This window comes from Pundamilia nyererei, unplaced genomic scaffold, assembly GCF_000239375.1.
Source record: "Pundamilia nyererei isolate P.nyererei 1_Seehausen unplaced genomic scaffold, PunNye1.0 scaffold00008, whole genome shotgun sequence".
Classification (NCBI taxonomy): domain Eukaryota; kingdom Metazoa; phylum Chordata; class Actinopteri; order Cichliformes; family Cichlidae; genus Pundamilia; species Pundamilia nyererei.
Window position 1 is genome coordinate 4,402,311 of NW_005187409.1, and position 16,885 is coordinate 4,419,195.

Below are 16,885 nucleotides of genomic sequence, written 5' to 3' on the forward strand. Positions count from 1 at the left end.
GTGTGTGTGTGTGTGTGTGTGTGTGAATACTGACCCACTCCTAGTTATTTTATCTGTTTATCAATAGATATCAAGGTTAAAGTAATTGCTATTAAAGCAGAGCCTCTCAGCTTTAATTTAAAGATATATACATCTAAATTTTTTTGATTCAGGAACTGCTTTATACCCAGATGGATCCTGTTCTTTTCTTACATCGTTTCTTATATCTGGATCAATTAAGGAAGTAAAAGTTTTGGTATTGCTTTTTGACACAACATGTGGTCAAAGGACCTCTCAATGCTAGTAAAACAGGCCATCGTTAGGCTGAAAAAACAAAACGATTCCTAAAAAGAGACAGTGGAAACATCTGGAGTGGCCAAATCAAAAGCTGATTCTGAGATTAAAAAAAAAAAAAATTTAAAAAAGAAGGAACTTGTGAATTTAAATAAACACACACAAGCCTACAGGAGAAAGCAGTAGTGGATGCTCACAGGATCCTTTCCATTGTAAAGGAAATGCCTTCAGAGCATGTAGAAAAGTGCAGAACAGTGTTCAGAAGGAAGGCATGTCATTATCATCAGTCTACTAAAGACATCACAAGAGGAAATAAAGAGGGCTCTTTGCAAACAAGCCAGCGCTTCAACAGCACGTGAGAAGAAGATTTGGAGGGGCTCCAAATGATGTGAAGCATGCAACATCTGTCAAACACAGTGGAGACAGTGTGATGGCATGAACATGCATTGCTTTCAGTGCCAGTGGATCACTTGTTTTTAGAGATGAGACACAGATGTGACAGTACACAGAAGTCGTTGAATGAATTATGAAGTGTTTAGGGAAATACTGACCGCTCAGATTCAGTCAGATGTTTACAGTGGACAGAGAGACACCCAGCAGTTTGAGGGTAAAAAAAAAAAAATTGGAGTCAAACACATCAACAGATCTGATTGAACATATATTTAACTTGCTGAAGACAAAACTAAAGGCAGAAGGAATTACAAAGAGACAGCTGCAAGAGACAAGGGGAGTCACTTAAGCTAGTCGTAATGAGCACTGAAAATATAGCTGCTTGTAAACTTTTTATACAACATATTTGTTCAACCCTTTGACATAGATATTAAAGTCTGCACTTTAATTAAATCTTAACTAATAAATATACAGCGGTGGCTTGCGGTGCAAAAATTATAATCTCACTATTATCTGTCAAACTATTTTTTACGTCATTAACATAACACCAGTGCATTTCAGATGTCGTCCCAAGTGCTATCTAAAAAAACAAGAATATATTAAAGGGCTTTTTTCAGTCTGACAGCCTAAAAATGATCAATTTCTTATAGTGTGTGTGAAGTAATAAGAGTCAGGGTTGTGAGGGGGCTGGAGCCTATCCCAGCTGTTATGGGGGAAGAGTTAGTATAGAAATCATTCATAAGAAATTCTCACTGATTGCACTGGCTTGTCCCTCGATGTGGCATATGGGCTCATTTTTCCACCTACACATATAGCAGTTCCTGCCCATGCTGTGTTTTTTTATTTATGTCTGGAGGCTCGTATCAGGAACAGGCAGTGCTCTGAAGTGGATCCAACCCTGACTCTGCGGTGCTGCTCTATACTGCATGTTTTACGCGTTTGTCATCCTAGACACTACATGGCGGACCCCAGTGTGCACTCGGAGAGCCTCTTCACCTGCTCACAAGGCTTTCCGCCTTCATGCCGTCTGCCTCCCTGACAGCTTATTTAAAAAGGGGGTCATCCTGCTCCTCCTGCGGTGATGAAGCTCAGTGTGGGAGAGATGGTGGTTAGGTCAAGGGCAGGGCCTTTTTCACACACATACACACACATGGCCCATCTGTACAGTGTGCACAGGGAGTTAGATGTGTTAGACAGACAGGCAGTGCCGGTGCAGATGGCTTTGGGCTGGCACTCAGGAGTGTGTGTGTCAGTCGGTGTGTGTGTGTGCCAGCTCTGTGCAGATATGGCTGCCAAAGGGAGTTAATCTTAGACTCCTCTCTAAGAATGATACAGAGAGGACACATTTACTTCAGCTCATAGTGCTTACAAAATGGCCCCAGCATAAATCAACACTGTTCAATCAATGTGGGCCTAACCCATGTGTGTATAAGGGGGTGGATCAGTAAAAGGGGGTCAACTGGACAAAGTCTACATTCCCTTTCAAGTGGCCTTGATACAAGTAGAGTGCCATAAAATGCAGGTTCTTCTCATGTGTGTTTATGAGAGGCACAAAAAAATCCTTTATAATATAATAAAAGTACTTCATTAAAAGTGCTTGCTATATTTATCCCATGTTAATGTGACAGATAAGATCTGATTAGTCTGTTTTGTCAGCACGATTATGCAAAAACAACCAAGCCGAATTACATAAAACCCAACACAGATGGAGGTGGAGCTTGAGCAAAGCAAGAACTCATGAAAACTTGTCTTCTTTTGCTACACTTTCTTCAAAACTGCAAAATAGTGCATGTGGTTTGGTGGTGGATAGGCTCTATCAGTGCCCTTTTTGCCAGGACCTTTTTTTGTGTTGAAGCTGCTCAGTCCATTAGTTCCCAATCAGCGCCGGGCCCCTTCAAATGCTCATTAAATTAGTCTGAGAGGTCGTGAGATGCATAAATATTTTATCGCTTTGGTACTCAATCAGGTTTTTGAATGAATTCATGTGGAACTGATAAAAGTCATGAACATCTGCAGAACCACAATAAGATGCTTATTTATTTATGTCAAACAGGTTGAGAAGCACTGGTTTAATATTTAATAACACTTGATATTTTTAGGATATTAATAGAAATTTGTAAGTACTATAAAATTATAACTGCAAAATGAATGGTTGAGATGAGGAAGAAGTACAATATCTGCCTCTGAAAGTAGCAGAGTTAGACTGCAGGATATAGAGTTCATCAGTCAAATGTTCTAGTGTTTTCACCTCTTGCAAAAATATTGAAATTACATTGCAGTTAAAGCACAGTGTTAAGGTGACAGGTGAGGTCTGAATAGCCTGTTTGTCAGCAACATAACACAAAAACAACAAAGTCAAAACCCGAGACAGAGAGAGAGGGCATGAAAAAGAGAAGAACTTGTGTTATTTTTTGTGCTCCTTTGCATCGGTTTGCTTAAAAGATGCAAAACAGCACATTGGGTTTGATTCAGGACAGGCTCTGAGTGTAATATAGACACGTAAATTTCCAGAAATGGATATCATGAGGGAATATGAAGAGAAGTGGGAGAGGGCAACAAAGTATTTCATTGATATTTAGATCAATGGGTGTCTCCAAAGCTTTGATCGGGTTTTAGCATCTCCATCATCCAGGTAAAAAATATGCGTGAAATTTGATCCTAAACATAAAACTTGCAGCCAAACACACCAAGAGACCTCACCCACACAGAAACTGCTCTCTAACAGAGGAGAGACACAACTCGTACCCTCCTTCAAAGGTATCTCTGTATCAAAGTTCAGCGGTTTCGCTTTCTTCCTGTTATTTCCCTCCACGCTTTATTGAGCTTGTCACGCTCAAACTCCAGGTGTGAAATACTGTGGTGTTCATTAACGGGAAATACTTTGATCTGTTGATCTGCACCAGCACACTTTTACAACAGTGTCAAGCAAGAAGTTGCAGATAATAGCTGGAGAGTCAAATAAATGCTGTTTAGTTGATCAGTAACAGCCAATATGTGTTTTTTATCTTGGTGGACAAATTTGGGAGATAGATTTCACATTAAGTCTGATGTAATAGATAAAATGTGAACTTAAGCAATCCATGAACTTGTTTTTTAGGTTGACATAATTACATATAGTTCAGATTTACCCTGTAGATTAAAGGTTATAAGTTGATATTTTGGTATTTTATCCTACCAACTGTATACAAATGAGTTAATTTAGTGTCTTTTAAACTGATTACTTTTCTATTTTATTTGAAACTGGAATGAAACCACTCATTGTATGACTGAGTTTGTTGCTACCTCTCTCCAGCTTGCTCACTGGCGCCCTGCCGACTCCCCCAAATCCAGAGAAGGTCGAGAAGGTATGTTTATGTTTCTACATAAACTCACGCGTCACGGAGGTGAAAGAGTAAAACAAATAAAACACACTGTTTGTCCTTGTCTCTCCACAAGTGCGACGGTGGTTGGAGGTGTACTCGCGGAGCGGCTGCGAGCCTCGAGACACTCTGGTGGAGGTTTGGCGGGAGTTTCCAGATGAGACCCACAGCCTCTTCATCCCATCTTGTGTGTCGGTGAGGCGATGTGGCGGCTGCTGTGCTGACGAGGCTTTCGAGTGTGTACCCACGCTCACACACGCAGTTACCATGGAGGTACACACGCACACGCACACACATATACAGGAAGTCTGCTCAGATGATAAATACGCACTTACTTTCTTCTGACCTGTGTGCAGCTGATGAGGACGTCCTTTATGAAGCACGAGCTCACTGAGCTGCCCTTCATCGAGCACAGTCAATGTGATTGCAGGTAATAAAAACTCACCCATCTGAGGTTCAGGCGCATACTGGATAATGCTGCTCCACTGACCTTTCATACACTTCTACAATGGCAATTTTTAAATCTGTGTGCAGGTTAAAGGAACACCTCCAGCCAACACCTACATCAAGGTAAAGAACTCCAATCTTTATCTCTGTGTTTCTGGATTTTATTCTGAGCTCTTCTGCTCGTGATAACATCAAACATGGTCTTTCAGCCCATGTCCAAGCTCTGCACTGATGACATATTTAAAATTCTGCTGATTATCTTAATAATGAGTAGCCGGTAGTCGGACCGGTATTTCAATTACAAGGAAAGAACATCTTAATTAAATCCAAGTAGCTATAGGCTACTGAACAGTCTTTAAAAGAAGTGCTCAGTTCTTTACCTGAAAACTTCTACTTGCTACAAAACTCCAAAATTGCAGAAAAATATCTCGCCTGTGCTACGCAACAAATGTCCTTATTCACCTCATTAATGTCCTCGAAACACCAGTGTTTGCTTTCAAAGCAACAGTTATAAATGGCAAAGAATGAACATGTTGCTCAAGAATTCAAAGAGCACGTCACATGAGACCCCGGACTGGGTTAATCCAGTTTAAGAGCACTGACATAGTCGCTCACACCTATAGCTGCTGGAAGCACCCTGACCGGGCTACATTAACTCATTAACTCCAGATTTTTGGGCCTCACTTCACAATTGTGTCCAGAGGCATGCTGGTCAAGAAGGCCCATTTGTCTCCCACTAAGCACCAGACATCCATGACTGATGTTTTTTAGGATGAATGTGGTTGAGCACAATCATTAAAAAAAAAAAAAGCATTCCTTTATGCCTAAATTTGGTTGAATAGTGAAAGATGAAATGTGTTTTTAGGCTCCTACAAAGACTGGAATTTAACCCCATTTCAACCATGAACTCATGTTTACCCACTGAGTAATTTTCCACAGAATAGTGGTCTTAAAAAGCTGTCTGAATGGAACATTGCCATCAAGACTGAAATTGAATTAAAATGTGATTTGTGTCTGTTTTTTTTTTGTTTTGTTTTGTTTTCTAAATTCAAAAGTTCACTGATTTTTGTTTTGGTGAAACGTTGTGCTGCAATACCCGTGCAACATGCACTCCAGAAATGAGTAATTAAAAAGTTACTTTTAAAGCATTACAAAAGGCTTAAAAGGCATAATACGGTGACACGATAATAGAAAAAGAAGAAGAAAATCAAAGTAAGATGAAAATGTAATAGGTATAAAATCTATCATTTTAGAAAGAGTAAATAAACCTCTTACAGTTATTTGGAAGGTCAACAATCAATAAAAAATGTAGTTAATATAAAAAATCTGTGACTTTGTTTTTGTATGGGCAGTTCCCACATACTGGGAATCATGGTGTTACAGTGGTAAGCAATGTCATCTCAGAGAGATAAAGGCCTGCTGCGGGTCTTCTGTGTGGATGTTCTCCCTGTGCCTGCAGTGACTTCCTCCCACAGTCCAAAGACATGCCCGTCAGGTTAATTAATGATTCTAAACTGGTATAGATGTGTTTCTTTAAGCATCTCTGTGATAAGACTGCAGACGCGTCCAGGGTGGAACCAGCTGGGATGCTAATGTGGATAAGCAGTTGGGAAAACAGGAATGGATGGACGGATGGAGCTGAATCAGTCATGCCTTGCATGTATCAGCTCGTTGCAGCATATCATCGCTAATTATCAGCAGCTGTAGTTCAGTGAAATGTTGTGACACCTTGGATAGTACAAGTCGTCTGCATGTAAATGTGGGTGCACTGACTTTGTTCCATTAATGCAATGATTTTCTGCTGCTGCAGAGTGCCTTTAATACACCAGGCAGGGCATATTGTACTTCAGGAGATTGGTGGGGGGATCAATCCAGGGACATTGTGATTACATGGTATGGGTTTGTAATTTATTACCCAACCCCTGTCCTTGTTTTCTTACAGAACAGGGTCATGTGACAGGGTTGGGAAGGACATGTGGTGACTAACAAGACCCAGTCAGCCAGTGAATGTGGGTGTCATTATTTCTAAAAGTCTGCTTTTCCTCTCCGTGCAGACTACTAAGTAACTAAGCTTTCAAAGCCAAACAGCGTCTTCAACAGTCTCTCTTTTAGAAGTCCTAAAATCAGTAAGAGTACTGTGGACACTAGGTTTGAAGCAAAAACACATTAGTGCAATAATGATCCTGTATCTGCTTGGTGATTGGAGAAAATTGCTCTTTATGTTAATGACAAAAATAAAGACGGCTCTCTGTCCAGCACGTAGGGCCAATGTCAGCTGCGGCTGACAGCTGGACGCTGTGAAAGGAGCATTTCTGCTTGATCTCTGCTTCTTGTCTGTGTGCAGGTCCAACCACACAGTCATATGATTGCATCTTTAATGTTTATGTCCTGCTGCTTCCTGTTAGGATGTGAACATAAATAAAGGATTCCAATCTGTGTGTGTGTGTGTGTGTGTGTGTGTGTGTGTGTGTGTGTGTGTGTGTGTGTGTGTGTGTGTGTGTGTGGGTGTGGGTGTGTGGGTGCATACAGTTTTCTAAGCCTTTAAAGTTACAGGTTATGTGCCTGTTTGACTCTGTGTTTTTATGAAATTTTATATGTTCTGTGCTTTGTGTTAATACATACGAGTTCTTTCATGTGATGTTGAAAGAGTTAGCATCTGTGTGACTCTCTCCCAGCATCCCCTGGGACGGCTGGCATCCTGTTGTCACCATAGCGATGATTTTATCTCCCTTGCCATGTGGTCTCTCACAGGCTGACGGAGGAGAGTCACGCATCCCTAGTAGTAAATTAGAACTCCAAAAACAACAACAGCAGCAGCAGAGGCAACAGAGTCTGTTAATAATGTCAGGGCTAAGCTGGTAAACATGGTACAGTGCCCATAATTGGATATGATTTAATATAACAGATGGGACTAGAACAGAGATGAGTTGAAGTTGAAAAAACTCTACAGAGCTGTAGATGCACTTTATTGAAGCCACCAGTCCACATTAAAGTGGATTAGATTGCGCTCAGTAAATGCTGGACACTCAAAATGATAAAAACGGGTTATCAGTTGACAGTAGAGTGACAGTGACATTTTCTCACCCTGCACTGAGAGTCTGAACTAATTAATTGTTTTGTTTATGTCATGAAGTGTAGGGAGAGTAAACAGTGACTACTGGATTTTTCCATTTACTGTTTCTTTGTAAACCAGTTAGGCTTTAAAAACACTGCTAAGATACCACCAGCACCGTATTGGTACAGTGACAGCTTACAAAAGAAGAGGACCCAGATACAGGACAGTCATGTATAAGTCATACAGTTAGCGAGGCAAAAGTATGCTCATGTTTGAAGATATGCTAAATGTCCAATTCTGCAAGACCAGAGAGTGTCTCAGAAGGTTCCTGGATTTAGATCTGGATCAGGATTGACTTCACATACACTAATTAGACACTTTATTAAGTATACCTGTCAGATTCAGATTCAGATTCACTACCTTAACTGTTTGTGGCATGACAGCATCATACAGTTGGTGCAGAGTTGTCTGCTGCACATCCATGATGTGAACCTCATGTTCCATCACGTCTAAAGGTGCTCTATTAGATTGAGATCAGGTGACTGTCCAGGCCATTTGAGTACAGTGAAGTCACTGTTCAAAAGGATAATTTGAAACGATTGTTACATAATGTGTTATTCTACTGGAAGTGGATATTAGCAGATAGGTGCTATGTGTTCATAAAGGATGGACATGATGAGCAACCATCGTCAGGTAGGCTGTGGTCTTTAAACAAAGTTTAACTGGTGCTAGAGGGTCTAAAGTGTGCCAAGAAAATATCCTGCACACCATTAAACCACCAGCAGTCTGAACTGTTGATAGAAGGATCCATGATGCTTATACCAGATCATCTGAATGTGGCAGCATAAGTCAAAATTCATCAGACCTCATACCTTTGGTCATGATAAGTGGTTAATTGACTTGCTGTTGCCTTCTGTCTGAAGCGGTTTGGCCGTTCTCCTCTGACCTCTGTCATCAACATTGCATTTTCACCCAGAGAATTGGATTTTTTTTCTCTGGAAATATTCTCTTTTTTGGGCTGTTCTCTAGAGATAATTTTGTGGTAAAATCCCAGTACATCAACAGTTTCTGAAATACTCAGACCCATCCATCTGGCACCAATAATCGTGCCATATTCAGATTGACTTAAATCGTCTTGCTTCTACATTTTGTTTCAGTTTAAATGCATTGGGTTACAGCCATCAGATTGGCCGATTAGATATTTTCTGGATATGTGTATAATCCTTTATTTATCCAGGTAAAATTCTTTCCAACAAGTGATTGCCTTGTACAAATCTGTATGAACAAATCTGTTCATACGTTTTTGACTAATAAAAAAAAGAGAAACAAACTGAAACAATAGCAAAACCTCCTTAGTATCTAATAACACCAGATCAACCTCAGCAGAAGTTTTGAAGACCTTTTAACTCAGGCTGTCAGATAGCCTGTTGAGTTTTAAAATGATTAACTCTGAATAATAGTGTATTAACAGAAATCCATAAAGGTTCTTAGAATTGAAAAATGTTGCAGTAAATTGAAATAATTATTTACCAACTGCAGGCTCTTTGAAAGGCATTGACCGATGTTAAACTGCAGTTCACATTAAACATATTAAAGCGGACCTATTATCCATTTCTCTCTCTCTCTCTCTTGTTAACAGCACATTTGATCTTCAGACTGCTTTAAACTCCCTGTTTCAGACATTTTTTTGAAGTCCTGGGTCTATGTGATGTCACTATGTGATGGAATATTAGGGCCACATTAAGAAAAAGTATTGTTGATAATTTTGAGAAAAAAGTCCATTGTTGTTTCAGGACAAACTGTCGCGCCTGCTGTACTCTCTACAAAATGACGTGTTTGGATGAGTTAGTTAAACAAACTGATGAGCCGTCTTGTGATACAACGTACATCCTCTTTATTGCACGAGGGTGTAACCATCAATACACCCTGGATCTGTCCATTACAACCATTACAAGCCATTTTAGTTTGTCTTGAAAGTACAACTGTAACGTCCACATTTTGACTTTTTTCTTGAAATACAGCTTTGATGTTTTTCTCAAAATAGAATTACGACTATATTCTTGAAATTTTGACTTTATTCTCAAAATAGTTGATAAAAAATTTTTTTCTAAGTGTGGTCCTTTTACCCCTTTCTATGTCAAAGAGAGGAGATATCTTTAATTCTGTAATGTTGGGCACACAGCTCTGGCTTTGAGCACAGTAGCTCCACCCACCTGCTGTTCAAACCTTGTGTTTGTGAGAGGCAGCCAATCAGAAGAAAGGGGGCTTAACAGAAAGGCACTAACATGTCTCTTTTGACAAATGCTAAATAAATAAGGATTGTTTGGAAAGTTGTTGTAAAGTAGAGTTAAGGAGTTTGGTTTCAATGTCATATTTATCTATCTAGTGACACTGAGTGTTTGTTTTTTTTTATTTTTTCTCATGAAAAACCTTTGACCTTTGATGGTTTTATGTTTTGGTAAAGTTCTAGGTTCAAAATGTTTCCATCTCATTTTCCTTCTTGTCCTTCTGTTGCTGCCTGTTCCCCAGTCTCTATTACCATGTTTTCTTTTATGTCTTGTATCCTCTACACCTAATTATCTTGACCTTTGTTAATTAGTTTCACTTGTGAGACATTTACCAGCCGTTTCCTGTCTCTGGTTAGTCTTTTGTTTATATAAATTTATATACCCATTTAGTCTAGTTTACTTTTATGTTATTTTAGATGCTTTTCACACATTTTGTGCAGTTCTTCCTCTGTAGCATCGCACATTTAGGTCCTCTCTCCTGAAACACAACAGTGTAATGAGAATCTGAACATCACATCCCTTAATACTTAAGCCGAATGCACGTCACTAAATAATTTGGGAAATGAAAAGGACAATACCACAAATGTTTTTTGATAATATAACAATTATGTAAAGAATGATCAATATCAATAAAATATTAATTAAAATGACCCACATTGCAAATGGGTATCTTCATATCCCAGACTGTCAGATAAAGGAACAGATCAACATTATAAAAAGTTATGAAACATTCAAAGAGTTCATCTAAGGACATGTTCAGGATGTTCACTCGTTAGTTATAGGATGACTTATTTTGGTGCTTGTTCTTCCAAAAGATTCCAAAACTGAAAACCGTTCGTTTGACATTAACTCCTGTCCGTGTGTGACATTTTGTCTGTTTGGTGCTCCCAGGGCCTTTCTGAAGCCAGCAAGAAAAGGCAAGAAAAAGGAAAGAGGGAGGAAGTCCAAACAGAAGATAACTGGAGCCACCAGAGCTGCGTATGTTTACTATTCATTGCTTGCTTTTAAATTGTTAAATTGTTTTTGTTCAAAATGCAAGGTTTAAGCAGGCGTTACTTGTGTCTGTCGGTGTGTATTCCGGATACTCTCAGTCTCACTGAGACTGTTTGGATTAGAGGAAAACTGGGTTATCTGGCCTCATTATTTCTGAAGGACAATTTGTTTTACAGCTGCGCAGTCAAGGTCTCTCACACACACTGGTGAACACCACAACTGCCATAATCAAAACAGTATTTAGCCAGTATTTATTCAGAAAGAAAGAAAGAAAGAAAGGACCACAAGTAGGTTGGCTTTCATGAATGAAAGATAAAAGAGTTGTTAATGTTTTCCTCTCGACTCTTTTTCATCTCCTTACCCTTCACTTTGCTGTCAGTCATTTCCGGCCTCTGGGGGCCAGAGGTGGCTCAGCTTTGGTGTGATGTCTCTCTGCACCCATCCATCATTCAAAACAGGCATTGTTCAAACTTTGGCAGGGGTGAAATCTGTGTAATTTGCTTGCAAATCCTACCTCCTCTGTCCCAGCCAGCGACAGGCGTGGTCACCAGGATGGGAACAAAGATGAGCCCTCTCTGCCTCATTAAGTAACTTCATTAAGGCCGCCAGCCTCCCGGGAAAACAGAGGCAGAAGCAGCGGCTGTTAATGGACCAAGTGATGCAGGCAACTTTCTCAAAATGAGATTTCAGAGAGGGAAAGTTCAGGGCGTCTAGAGGAGTTAACTGAAGGCCTCCTATACGAACAAAGCCATGGTAACGGGCAGATGAACAGAAAGGGGAGAAAGTTTGTTGGCAGCTTACGAACGTTATCCCACATTAGTCACACACCTCCCACACACTGCATTGTGTGGGTTAGTTTCAGACTGGCAATGTGCATGTTCAAACAAGCCTGAGATATTTCAGTCTGGACAGCTTTGGTCTGGACTGAAATATCTCTGTCGTGAAATTTTGTGCAGACATTTATGGCCTTCAGAGGATGTTGTTTGATGATCGCTTGATGTTTGCACAACAAGGGGGACTTCTCATGATTTTTAAACATGACTAAATGCCTCTAATGTCTCTAATGTATCATCCAAAGCTGCCATTAAAAACATTTTTAATCAGTCCAAGCTTTTAATGGTGAAAACAGAACAAAACTAAAAAATTCCCTTGGTGTTTAGTGGTAATGAGCAAACATGGAAGACATTTTAGTCTGCCACGTGTTAGCTGGCTTTCCTTAAACAGTGAATTAATCAATTCAGGATCTAACCATGCTTTTCCTAAATCCCTCTTCCATGCAGAACCCATGCTCCTCCAGCTCCTTCTGCCACATCTTTTCCTTCACCACCATCACTGCCTCCCACCAATATCTCTCCCTCCACCATTTCCTTCCCATCCCCCTCTCCTTCTCCTTCCCCCTCTCCTACGACCCGTTGTCGCCCATGCCGAAGGAGGAAGTGGGCCTTGGATTCGACGACATGCCAGTGCCGCTGCACCGTCACAGCTGAAACCTGCAGCCAAAAAGGCCGAAAGCTCAACCCTCGTCGCTGCAAGTCGGTCCCTTTTTTTTCTTTTTCTTTTTTTTTTTTTTTTTTTACAAAAAAACCTAACAAGAAAAGTTTTCCTTATCATGCATGATTGCAATTTAGACACAATATGTGGATAATACACAAAAGATACATGGGATGTGCATTGCTCCAAAGAAGCAGCCCTTTAGAAATGTAGAATTTCAGGTCATACTGAATAGTTATGGAGAAATAACTAAAAAAATAGCATTCATTGCCGTATCAAAGCTTATCTCAGAGCAGCTGAAATTTGAGTGCATACAGATGTTTAAATGACTTTGAAAAAGACTCTTAATCCCAGATAGCTCCTTATGTGGGTATATTTGACAGAGAAGTACATGCTGCCTTTATAACCACACTCAAATGTCAGACTGAATCCTGTCAGGGAAGTTTTTGCGCTGAAACCTTCCTCTTTTAATTGTTTACTGCTCTAGGTGTGAAGCCATGAGGACTTGATGTGTCCGCCCACATTCTTTTTTCGCCTCCATCTCTCTACCAAATCCCTGTCGTTTCATCGCCCACCCTCAGCATCAGTGCCATAGACCATACAGACACTTGGAAAGGCGGCGTCTCAAACTGAGGGGAAGCACACAGAAGAACCTGTAGCAGAGCTCCAGTAAAGCAACAAGTTCATCATCACTGCATACATCTGCTGTGTGCAAACATCTTTCCGCCTCCGTTCTTCTGTGGGAAAGATTCTATCAGTCTGCATGTACATGGCGTGTGCTGACACGTAGCGTCGCAAAACACATCCAATCAGTGGAGGATGAAAGTGGCAACTTTGAGAGGCATGGGAATAGACAGAGAAAATCTTTCTCGGTGTACACAAGCCTGCAGGGGAACGCGCTGCGCTGTTATTTCGGAGGCTGGACTCCGGGAAGTTCCTTTCACCTGCGATTAAACTTGTAAACACAAGAGAATAGTGGAAACGAGAGCTATTATACTCCATGAGAACAACGCGGATGCAGAGGAGTCTTACACAGGTGTCCTCGCAAGGAAGCTGCACATGACGGATTCCAAGGTTAAGTCGAGGCCAGTATTTTGCAGAGGATTAAGGAAACAACAGCAACAGATTACTGATGGACACATACTCACATACAACAGACATACAAGAGTGACATAGGACATGCACATGAACTGGCACCCCAGTGTGCGTGGACCTATAGTTTAGCTGAATGCCCGGATGAAGTATATCTGTGTGGTCTCCCCAGTGAAAGACCCAGATGGGTTAACCGTGCAGCCGCTCTCCCTTTTATTCAAAGCTGGCTCTCCAAGCCGCTTTCCAGCATTTGTTTAATTTCGGCCTTTTGTCTCCGTCTTTCCTCGGTTCCTCGATTGAAAGGAGCTGCATTGCCTCGCTTTGCCTCTCTTTGAGGCAGTGAGGAGAATGACAATAATGAGGCCTGGCGGCTGTCCACTGCTTCGCACATACACACAGATTCACACTTATAATACCAGGAACACAGATGACACACACACACACACACTCACATACAGACACAGCTTCAGCACACACATGCAATGTGAATTGAATGCAGGTAGTCATAAGCTTTTGTTTGTGCAACACCAAGTGTGCAAATATATGTGAGTTGTTTATTTGCAATTTACTGCAAAATCTTCACTGAGTATTGTATTACTTGCCTCTGTTTTATATGTTATTATAATTCTGTTGAGTTGATTTGAAAGATATTCTATATTGCAGAAGTTTTCTTTGTTTTTTGTTTTTTTGTTGGGTTTTTTTCCGTGTTCATCTTTAATCTGCGTCTGTCACACTGGGTGGCCAGCTAATACCCAAATGTATTGAATTGAAACAGAGACAACTCACACGGGCCACAAATGTGTGAGTCTCACACACACAAAACTCACACGGAAGAGATGGGTGCAGAGACGATACATCATAATGTGTAATTCAAACAGTCAGTGGGGCAATGTTGTCGGCAACACAGAGAAACCAAGCAAATATCCGTCCCCAGTGCAGTGAAAGAAAAACACGGCTGTTGTTGTTGCGTGTTAGAGCCAGGATGGAAAGAGTGTTATTCAGCTGGAACATAACTTGTTTATATTCTGACTGAATCTCTCGGTCTAACTCCATGTTGGTTCATTGCTGCTGGGTGGGAACAGGGATTTGAACCATGCCTGCTTCAGAAAGGACGAGGTCTTGAGCAGCTTGTCAGTCATTGTGAAGAGCTAAAGCCCTGAGCTCTGATGGCCTAAAGTGGCAGGTCATTGAGTTTAAAACCCTGTTTGACACCCATTCACAGCCTGTGTGCTGTGTTAAATTCTACTGAGAGCTAGTGAGCTCTCAGCGCCATGGGAAACGGTAGCTTTGAAACTCCTCGATTCATGTCTTTACTCTGTCCCATGATTCATACAATCCTGCCAGTTGAGGAATAGTCACCCTGAAACAGCGTGCAGTCCAGAGTGTGAATTATTTATGTGTCAGCCTTGAAGCAACTTGCGTCAGTGGCTGCTGTGATAAGCTTTGTATTTATACTCTCCTTGAATGAGATTACTTTTTTTTGCGCTCGAGTTCATTGTTCAGTGTTTATTACTGTCAATCAATCAATGCTTAAATCACTACCTCTATATCATAACATATTAATGACCAAGTATTAGAGCATTATTGTTACTTTCTCTGTGATATTTCAGACCTCGTCTTAAGATGATGATAGTTTTAGCAATAAACATTGTCTCAGCTGAGACTTGGAGCTGCAGCAGATCTGCAGTGGTCATCACTGGTTTAGAGGGACCTATAGGAGTTTTTATGAAAGGAGAGTTGAACTGGTCCTTTGAGTGCAGACCAGACACTGTGTGGTGATGTGCAAACAGGACATGGTTTCCCAAAGCTTTTGTTACCTCAAACTGCTACTGAAATTATAGGAATATTTTGACATTTTGGGAAATACACGAGTTGGATGAGACGATTGTTCCTGCTCTCTGTGCAATCAAAATAAATACAGAGGGGAATAGCCTGTGTCCAGAGGTAAATCGACCTCACTATGGTCTTTGTACAGTTTTACTACACAACATGCTTGAAAGGGTCCACACTACTAGATTATTTTTTTACTTCTGGACCTGTTCAAACCATCTGTTTATGTCACTTTTTAATCTTTAATCAAGACTACTTTGTTTTTGCTTTTGGATGGAGATGGTGAAATATCTTATTATCTCCATGTAGACAAAAAAGCACAATTTTTTATTTTTATTTTTTGAAAAAGGTCATTCCCAACAAGACACTTCCACAGGGGCTTGAGGTATGTGGATTGATAAACTTAAGTAATCTGGAAATAAATGAGCAAATGTAACAGTAATTTTAATTTAATTTAATAAAACCACGAGTGAACCATGACTGAAGTTACCAGTTAACCTAAAAGTAATGGATAAGCAGTAGAAAGAGAATTCATAACATATTAAAAGAGATAAGTTACTTGTTAAAACATGAAAACATGGTTGGAAAAAGTGATGTAAAATTGTAAGGTGATAGTGTGGAGAAATGTGAAATATTAAATTGGACATTAGCTAAATAAAAATATGGTTACCCATTAAAACGTGAGCTACTGGTATAGATTAACATAACACAAATATCTAATCAGCCAATCACATGGCAGCAGGTCGAAGCTTTTAGGCATGCATTTGAAGTTAACACTGGAAATCATTCTTCTTTTTAATAATGGTGGGAAAAAAAGAAAATATCCAGTGAGCTGCAGTTCTCTGTGTGAAAATGCCTTGTTGATGACAGTGTCAGAGGAGAATGACCAAACCGGTTCTAGCAGAAGGTAACAGCAACTTAATTAACCACTAATTATGACCAAAGGTATGCAGAAGAGCATCTCGGTAGCAGAAGACCACAGGATGCCATTTCTGTCAACTAAAACAGGAAGCTAAGGCTTTATTTTGAACAGGTGTAGTGAAATCAAGCAATAGAAGACTGGAAAAATGTTGCCTGGACTGATGAGTCTTGATTTCTCCTGCCACGTTCTAATGGGAGGGTCGGAATTTGGTGTAAACAACATGAAACCATAGATCCTGCCTTGTATCATGTCTCAGGCTGATGGTAGTGATTTAATTGTGTGGGCATTATTTCCTTGGCAAACTCTGGATCCATTAATCCCAACTGAGTATTATTTAAGCCTTATTATTCAGCCTGCCTAAGTATTATTGCTGACCATGTCCATCCCTTTGTGACCACAGTGTACCCATCTACTAATACCTGCTTCCAGCAGGAAAACATGCCATTTAACAAAGTTCAGATCGCCTCAACCTGGTATCCTGAAGCAGGCAATGAGTTCACTGGACTCAGATGGCTTCCGGTCATCAGATCTCAATCCAATAGAGCACCTTTGGGATGTGCATCCAATTCTATCATGTCAATATGGAGCAAAATCTCTGAGAAATGTTTCCAGCATATTTTTTGATTCTGTGCTATGAAGACAATTCTGAAGGCAAAAGGGAGTCAAATTCAGTACTAGTGAGATGAGTGCCAGTGAATGTTGCTAGTATAGCTAAAAGTAGTGGTTGAAATAAACTAATATACTA

The 16,885-nt window shown here is 40.3% G+C and overlaps 1 protein-coding gene across 2 annotated transcripts in view; it reads left to right on the top strand.

The window, feature by feature from the left end:
* The window catches only part of vegfba (vascular endothelial growth factor Ba), a 17,903-nt gene extending 1,852 nt beyond the window's left edge, over window positions 1-16,051 (top strand). Inside the window, exons 2-8 of one of the 2 annotated variants that reach the window (XM_005723053.1) lie at window positions 3,956-4,007; window positions 4,099-4,295; window positions 4,379-4,452; window positions 4,557-4,592; window positions 10,704-10,790; window positions 12,086-12,337; window positions 12,784-16,051. In XM_005723053.1, the coding sequence (XP_005723110.1) occupies window positions 3,956-4,007; window positions 4,099-4,295; window positions 4,379-4,452; window positions 4,557-4,592; window positions 10,704-10,790; window positions 12,086-12,337; window positions 12,784-12,805 (720 nt within the window). In that variant the 3' untranslated portion in view covers window positions 12,806-16,051. Of the gene's footprint in view, window positions 1-3,955; window positions 4,008-4,098; window positions 4,296-4,378; window positions 4,453-4,556; window positions 4,593-10,703; window positions 10,791-11,184; window positions 11,247-12,085; window positions 12,338-12,783 lie in introns of those variants that run through there. The other variant, XM_005723054.1, reaches the window with a different exon arrangement.
* The last annotated feature ends 834 nt before the right edge of the window (window positions 16,052-16,885 follow it).